The 8,572-nt window shown below is 42.2% G+C and overlaps 1 protein-coding gene across 4 annotated transcripts in view; it reads left to right on the top strand.

The window, feature by feature from the left end:
- ETV6 (ETS variant transcription factor 6) overlaps positions 1 to 5,989 on the top strand; it is a 141,531-nt gene extending 135,542 nt beyond the window's left edge. For all 4 annotated transcript variants that reach the window (XM_085305903.1, XM_085305902.1, XM_085305904.1 and 1 more), the window contains 2 exons: positions 2,033 to 2,133; positions 5,538 to 5,989. In XM_085305903.1, the coding sequence (XP_085162029.1) occupies positions 2,033 to 2,133; positions 5,538 to 5,643 (207 nt within the window). In that variant the 3' untranslated portion in view covers positions 5,644 to 5,989. The remainder of the gene's footprint in view (positions 1 to 2,032; positions 2,134 to 5,537) is intronic.
- Positions 5,990 to 8,572: the final 2,583 nt, after the last annotated feature.

Consider the following 8,572-nt stretch of genomic DNA (forward strand, 5'->3'; position numbering starts at 1 on the left):
CGTGAGTCAGCAATGTGCCCTTATGGCAATGAATGGCAACAGCATCCAAGACTGCATAAGGAAAAGTGTTGACAGCAGGGCAAGGTAAACTTTTCCCTCTACTCAGCCCTGGTGAGACTACATCTGGAGTGTTGTATCCAGTTCTGGGCTTCCCAGTACAAGAAAGACAAGGAGATATTGGAGCAAGTGCAGCAAGGGGACTCAAAGATGAGTAATGGACTGCAGCATATGAGGAGAGGCTGAAACAGCTGGGACCATTCAGCCTTGAGAAGAGAAGGCTCAGGGGAACCCTAGCAATGTACATAAATCGGATGAGATGGAGTACAGAAGACGGAGCTAAACTCTTCTCAGTGGTATCCAGCAAACAGCCAAGAGGAAATGGACACAAAATGAAATACACAAAAATTGATTTATACATAAGAATAAACTCTTTTACTGTGAAGGTGATTGAATACTGCAACAGGTTGCCCAGAGAAGTTCTGAAGTCACCATCCTTGGCAATATTTAGAACCTAACTGGGCAATGTCCTGAGCAATCTGCTCTGAGCAGAGGGATTAGACTAGACAGTTTCTAGAGGGTCCTTCCAACATCAATGATTTTGTGATTCTTTGTATATGTATACATAGCTGACAATCTTGATAATGTCAAGATTTTCTGATGTGAGTCATGGCTTATAAGAACGTCTGTCTTGGTTTGCCACACTTGGAGAGTTCTGCCCTTATCCCTACCTCCATGCTGACAATCAGGCTTTATCATCATGTCTCATGTTGGGTGTGTAAAACTGAAGCTACTAGTCACTTGGGAAACAACACCCGCTTTTTAATGCAGAACACATGCTATTTCAGGGGGGTTCCAAATGAGCAAAGTCTAGATTTTTGCAGGGAAGATATTGTCATTCTTAGTGTTTAAGTGCCACAGGAGCTCTTTCTATGGCCTCTCTTAGTAGAGTTCTCAAGGTTGCAGCAAACAAAGAAGGTCTATTCTTAAGAGGCATTTTAGGCAGACAGATCAGTCTGATTTAGTATAAAGCTAGGTCAACACTGCAGACTTGTGCCTGATCCTGGACTGGCAGAGCTGTGCCAAGCTAAACTCCTGAAGGTTTTCAGAGCAAGAGCATGCTTCCACTAGTTCGGCTTGTTTAGCCTGTGGCAGGGCAGCTGCTTTATAATCCTGCAGACACAGCTTTGCCAGTATAGTTGTCTCTGTGCTATAAGTTTCTTTGCCAGCATAGTAACCAGTGCACTCTGGACCAGAAAAACGTTCTTCATCTAGGCATACCCTAAGGGACTGATCCCACTATCCCAAGTCAGGTGGCTACTATAGAGACTGCCCACATACAGCTCTGCCAGTACCCATCACTGCTACCTTGTGAAACCCTCAGCCTAAGCATGGCTATACTTCAGTCACCCTGCAGTGCTCTGTAAGTGGTGAATCAGCTCTGGCTGTAGCGTTTTGCAGTCAGCAATTCCAAAAATGAAGGGGATGCTCAAAGAAGCAGAGGTATAGCCTAATGGACTTCTTGATTTATACCAGTATAATGAGAGGAGAAACAGGCTGTCACTCTCTGCAGTGCTCTGTAAGCATTAACTATTTAATGAAGGGGAGTCCCAGAGGAACAGTGCTCTTAGGAATTGCTGACAAATGCAGTCTATTAGCTATTGTTCTCATACTTTTACAAGAGGTGTCACATCTCACGTGGTTTGAGCATCTCCCTCCATTTAATGTCTCCTTTTGTGGTTGATGAATTTTTTTTTTATGTGTGATCCAAGAAAGTGTAGAAAAACCTCAGTGGGAATTTTTGGTAGACATTCTTGCTTAAATTGTCCTATATGAAAAGAGACCCATTCGCTTTCCTTGATGAGGGCTCGAGGGGCAGGATGGGCCTGCAAGCTGCAGAGGAACAGAACATGTAACTTCTTGAACTGACTTGATTACTTTGCTAATTGTGATAGTTCTGCAGCKCCTTTCAGGGCTTAGAAAGGGTTTAATGAATTATCTCACCATACTTTTGTGTTTGCTTTTGAAAAAACAGAACAGAACAAATATGACTTATGAGAAAATGTCCAGAGCCCTACGCCACTACTACAAACTAAATATTATCCGGAAGGAGCCAGGACAAAGGCTTTTGTTCAGGTAATTTTTTCTCTTCTTTGCTATTCCTTTCTTTAGGCAATTAGTTCTGAAGCTGCAGGGTGGAATTGCATGTGTGGCACTTCACTGCACAACACACAGTTAACAGTGTGCATGTATTTTCAAAAGCTGTCCAGGCCTGTGCTTCCCCATTTCAAAGGCAACTGCACCAGTTTACAAAATACAGACCTGTCTCAGTGATGAGTGTAGTCAATGAAAGTCTTACCAGTGGCTTCATTGGGCTGCACTGTTGTCAAAGACCTTAGCTAAATGGTTCATTAACTAAGCCAGATGACTGGAAAACCCACTCCCAATTCACATCAGACACAGCTGGAAGCTATGCAGAGATCGGACATTTCATCAAGTGCATCACAGAAGAGAAGAGCTGATGAGCATGTCTTCAGTGGTGCAGCCCTGAGTTCAGAAGAGACCCTACGCTGAGGGAAGGAAAAGGGACCTGCAAGAACCGTTCATAAAGTATGAAGCATCAGAATGGATGCTAAGACCAAGGATCTAGAAACTAGGGCCCTAACCAGAGTGGAGCAGAGAGTTACTGTATGTAATAACCTGGCAGAGCCTTAAGCAAGAATGTCTCAGGTCTGTTCGGACAAGACCAGTGAATCCTAGTGTCAAAGTCTGATTTGCAGAGCACTGAACTCAGACCAAAGACTGCTTTGATGTCAGTGGTCTGGATCTAGTGACGTTCTTGGAAGTGATACCCGTAGGAAGACCATATTGGAGTTTGTTGTCTTAAATGGCATAACAGAACTACCCTAACACTCAAACTATCTACAGCTGAAAAGGTTTCTGTGGAATGTCTTGTTTATGTGACTTTTAAAAAGAAACTGAAAAGAGGATGGAAAGTAAAAGAAGGAGTCACAGGCAAAATCAATTAAGTAATTTTAGTTTTCTTGTGGAAAGTTAAAATGAAGTTGCCCCGCAAGCAGCAGGACTAAGGGTGTCTGGATTCCTATGAATTTGTGCCAAGACTGTGCTTTAGGGGGAATTCTGCAATACCTAATAATGGGTGTGCTTATATTGGAGCCTTTCGTTTGGTGACAGCACAAACAAAACAGGAATCTCTTTCCTCAGCTAGACTCCTGTTTATTAATATAATTGCTTATATTGGAGCCTTTCGTTTGGTGACAGCACAAACAAAACAGGAATCTCTTTCCTCAGCTAGACTCCTGTTTATTAATACCCTTGAAACCTCTGTTCTTCTGTCAGATTTACCCCATATTGACCAACAGATTCAAAGGTCACAAGGGAGCATAAAGCATGTTCACATAAGCCTTATTTCCTTTGGAAACTAAGGGGGAGGGAGAGAAGAGGGAATATTTTTTACTATTTCCCATTAAAAAGTTATTGATGTTGTATTCTTAGTCCTATTTATATCTAAAGAGAACAAGAAGAAAAGCTGCAGAAAATCAGTCCATTAATGTGCCTTTCTTGGCTATTTCTCACAAACACAGAAGTAATGGCAAATGTAACTTTCTTAGTAACATGGGCAGTTGTCTTTTACAAATTTCTGTACAGGGCTTTTAGCAAAACAGAGTCAGAGAAGGAGCTCTAATAGAGTGGCTGAAAGTCATTGCAACAAAAGAGGTCGGAGCTATTCTTTAATTCATTAGTATGTGGCTTTTGGGGGGGGAATTTATTCAAATAGTATTAAAGATACCCATGCTTTGGGTTCTTTGACATAATTTAAAAGRCAGACTAGAAGGAACACCCCAAGTGCTGCCACAGAGTTCACATCAGTCCATTTCCCACGTATTTTAGGAAACTAAGCAGACAGAAGGTGGGGGATGGTGGGATCATTCTCTGTTTTGATTTCATGCTCACTGAGATCACCAGGATGAGTATGGGGTTTAAATCAGGGCACAGTCTGGCCTGTAGGCTTTGGGGAGTTTTCACTGTAAATCCAGGGACTAATTCACCATTTCTGCATGCCAGTTTTTCACCAGTGTAACACCATTTTTATTAGCAGAGTTCTTCCAGTGTACAAATGGGAGTGACACAGCAGTGAGTCATCATAGCCATTTTTTTCCCTAAATACATATGTGCACATGATTTCCAAAATTAGAAGGGGTGGCAAAAGGTTAGTTCCAGGCTGTGATAAGCATTTGCTGAGAGACTCCAGATTTTTCAGACTTCAACCTGAAAGTCCTAAGCTTTATAACCTCAGAGGCAGAAAAGAGGCAAGTCTTGCCCATTAATTTCAACAGTGATTTTTCTGGGTCAGCGAGAGTAACGAGGCTTCTGATAGTTGGTTTTGTTTTCATTGGGGCAAGGATACTGAGCATATCATCAACCTGAAATAAAACCAACTCCTCTGATTAACACATTTTGTACTGTTCTGTGTTAGCCAGTAGATCATTAATGAAAGACTGTGTGAAATTCTGTAATGTGTCCAGCATAAATGAATTTCATCCTAAATTTTTGCAGAAGCACTTATGAGGTGGGAAAGTGATTTGTGTTAAGCTAGGATTTCATTCTTCCTGTGCCACTGTCACTTCCTTCATCAAATCACATCAAATTCAGAAAGGAAAAGCAAGAGCTTGTCTATGCAGACATAWCCAAAAGCGTACTGGCAAAGATTAAGGCTGCAGACTGGAAGCCTAGTGGATGTCCTTGCCATTTCGATTTTGCCATGTCTCCCCAGAGGTGGTTTCTGTTTCTAGCCCCCTGCAGATGTACTGCATCAAGACATTAGTGCTGGGAGCTGTGGCATTCATTTATGAAGGTCACTGCTGCATTACTTCTGCTTGGCTAGAATCACATACGAGGAGACTGCCTTTGCTCACAGGTTCTTTTTCCCAGTTAAGACCTAGCCCAAAAGATTTCCCTTCTGGAGCTGAGGGCTTTCCATTTCCTGGAAMTTGTTCTGACTTAGTCCTTGGCTTTTGTCACCCCTGTTCCTTTGGTATTTCTATTCCTCTTCACTCAACAACACATAAAGCTGCAAAAACCAGTAGCCTTCTATCTCTTCACATCTTGGAAGTGCTTTTGCCTTGAAATGCACTAACAATAGAGATTCTTAACATTTCTGTTGCCAGTCTCCATAAAGGAGTGGACATGTGGCATACTGTCATCTCAAACAGCAACAGCAAACAAAATGAGGGAAAAGACTCAGTGAATTATTGATCTCTGGGAAAGATTATGTGTTTTGGTTCAGATCTGGACATTAAAGGAGGGGCAGCAGTAAATGCCTGTGATTTTTTTGATTGCCTTCTCAGGTAAGCGGAGAGAAGACACCAACAGGCTAGGGGAAAGGCTGGTAACTACTAAGTCATAGGGAGGTTGCAGCGAAGAGAAATTTGGGTTCTATAGCACTCAGGGACATCAGCATCTTTATGAAGGGAAAAGCTGAGACCATGGGGAAATCTACTTGCCTCTCTGTTTTGCAGGTTCATGAAGACCCCAGATGAGATTATGAGTGGCCGAACAGACCGTCTCGAGCACCTTGAATCCCAGGAACTGGATGAACAAATATACCAGGAAGATGAGTGCTGAAGAGAAGTGGTGCACCACCTCTCTGGGTCCATGGGAGAAACATCTGCCTGGATGGCCAGTATGGTTTGGGAGGGGAAGCAACACATAGAGCAGAACTTGGGGTCGCCACTTAGCTTGAAGACCATGCAGGACCTGAAGCACCTTAACAAAACAAAGTAACAGGCAGAAGTGGTGCTGGCAGCAAAGGGGAGAAAGCCTGGACTTATGCACTACTTCACTGTTCCTACAGAGTCTCCCTTGAGTTCTTTCTTTATTTTTGGTTTGTTTCAGTTTGGGGAGGTGTTCCCCCCCCCCCTTAATAAACATGCAGTTTGACTTTCCTTATCTCATATCTCACATAGGACAAGACCTCAGATTTTTCTTTCTTTTTTTCTCTCTTTTGTTTTCTGGAAGGCTTTCCTATGGAAATAGAGTGCTCTTATTTTCTGTGCAAGTCTCATAACATAACACCACATAAAACGGTAGCAACATGGAAGCGATTTGCTCAAGGGTTCCAGTTTGTTCAGATCATTTACTTGTGCTGCCACTGGGAAAAGCTACCAAAAGAATTTACCACACATATCTGTCCAGTGAAGAGGCGTTACCCTTCACATATAGRCTGGGACATCTTCCGAGCATAGCTTGGGCTCACAATGGGTCCTGCAAGTCACTGTYAACTACTGGCATATGGACCAAAACCAATCACCTAAGTGCTCCGGGGAGGAGAAACATAAATGTGACAAACCTTTGCAATATTCTGATGTTGAATTTTCCCCTCCCCCCCTCAGCAGTAAAGAAGTGATAGAATGGAGTGGAGGAGAATATATATACATATATGTATGTATGTATGTGTGTATATATATGTACACACRCATATATATATTTTACATATGTACTGATATAAACCTCACAACATATCCGCAATGCAGAATTTCAGCTAAAAGCCCTCTATCAGAAAGCTAAGGTTGAAACTTCTATGATTACACAAGGGGGGGGGGGTTTGCCCTGCACCTGCTCACAATTTTGGAGTGAACGACCATTCCTTGCATCTTAGAGAAAAAGCAAAGGGACCCATCACACAGTCTGTATTTCTCAGAAACCTCTCCAGGATCCATTTGTGCTACTGGAGAGGCAGACGATTCACCAGTCTGAAAACTGCTGATAGAGAGATGGAGGCGAAATAGCTGTACTGATATCTTGTAACTGATCTTGTCTTTGTTCTGGGGTTTATTTTTTTTATGCCTCCCACTGCCCTCTCCCACCCCACAGCTCTGCCATCAAGGGATCTCATTTCCCCATTTTTAATGTGATTTGAAAGACAAGAAAAGAAAACCCTACAACCACGTTGCTTTCTTGGTTTTTGGTTTTGCCTTAGTTGGAGGATGCCCCATTTGTTACATCCCCAGTTTGGTTTGCAGCACCAAGAGTACTTTGCATGAGACTAAGAGCCATGCTAGTGTGCTGGCACAAAGTTCAGCAGTCTTTAATGCCCAATACTAAAGAAACTTCTGACCTTTCTCATTTTACATTGCTTGGGCCAYGATGACGGGAAAGTCTGTGGTGTCCAGGTAAGCAGTAATCCATCATCAATGGTTCCTGTTATTTGAGGGAATAGCTAGCAATATCTTTGCAAAGGGAGAAGATGTACAGACAAACTGTGCAGGAATCACATGATGTCTGGAAGAAAGCAAGTCCACATCAGTTCATTAAAAACGGAAAGCCGTTTTTAGTATGTCTAGTACGTGGGAACACAGGTACTAGAAATGGAACCAAAAAACAAGGTCCGTTCCCATGACAGAGTTTTTATCAGCTATTAAACCAACACAGTATTTGATCTTACCACATATTTAACAAGAAGGTTAATCTATCCAGAAAAAATGCTATTTGGCAATGAATAATGTCTCATATGTTTAAGCAGAGATTGTCCAATTTCACAAAAGCCTTTACTGAGTCACAAATTGTAGAAGGAAAGGCTCTGTTAAGGGCAAATATAGGCATCATAAAATAAGGAGAGATTTTTCAGAGCCAGTATCTGATGAAGACAGACAGAGCATACATCTCTCCCTGAGCTTTTTCCAGCTGCATTTTTTTTTAATCCTTAGTCAATATGTTACTAGTCCCAGCACACCAAGTACTTGACTTTTTCTGCCACAAAAGAAAAGACACAGGAGCATGTATCAGAGGGAAGAGCAGATGATGTGTCGCCTGTCTGCCATGTCTCTGCCATGCTCTGAGCTCCTGAGGTGTGAAACTGGGGGGACACTAACGGATGTCAGTGGTCACAGATTTGAAACCAAAGGGCTTTGAAACCAAAGGGCCAAGGATTTACTGTGCTCAGTTACCCTGCTTCAGGGCACACAGTTTGCAGCTCTGGCTTAGGAGCAGCTGCTCACAGCTGGGGGAAGGGGGCGAGGTGCATCCTCTTGCTCAATGCATGGCACAGAGGAGACATAAGAAAAAGTCAGAGGAGAATGTGAACAAGAGAGGAAATACAAAGATCTAAAATGATCAATTAAAGTCCTTGCTGGTTTCTTTTATTTCTTAGAATGCTTAGTGGCAGAAAGAAACAGGGGTTGTGCTGAGAACAATTCATATCCTGTACTGTTCTTCTTGTGATGATTGTGTGAACAGCATTATTTTCTTCTTTTTCCTTCTTTTTCATTTCTGTTCCAGCTAGTGTTATGAGATGGTGAAAAACCAAGGATAGGAACCCTTATATTTAAAGTGCTCTGCTAAGTCACAAGTTTTATCACGGCCAAAGTGAAAGCTGCAATATACAAGGAACTAGAGACAATCCAACAGTATAAGCCCATATCATCACCATTTATGCTAGCAAAAAAATTTCATCTTCAACACTGGGTAAAAGAGGAAAAAGCAAGGAATCCTGAAATCACGTGTTTCCCTATGGGAAAATTCTGTAGACAAATGGTCACCAAAAATACAATCACTT

This window comes from Rhea americana, unplaced genomic scaffold (genome assembly GCF_003343005.1).
Source record: "Rhea americana isolate MKP2758 unplaced genomic scaffold, rheAme1 scaffold_228, whole genome shotgun sequence".
Taxonomy (NCBI): domain Eukaryota; kingdom Metazoa; phylum Chordata; class Aves; order Rheiformes; family Rheidae; genus Rhea; species Rhea americana.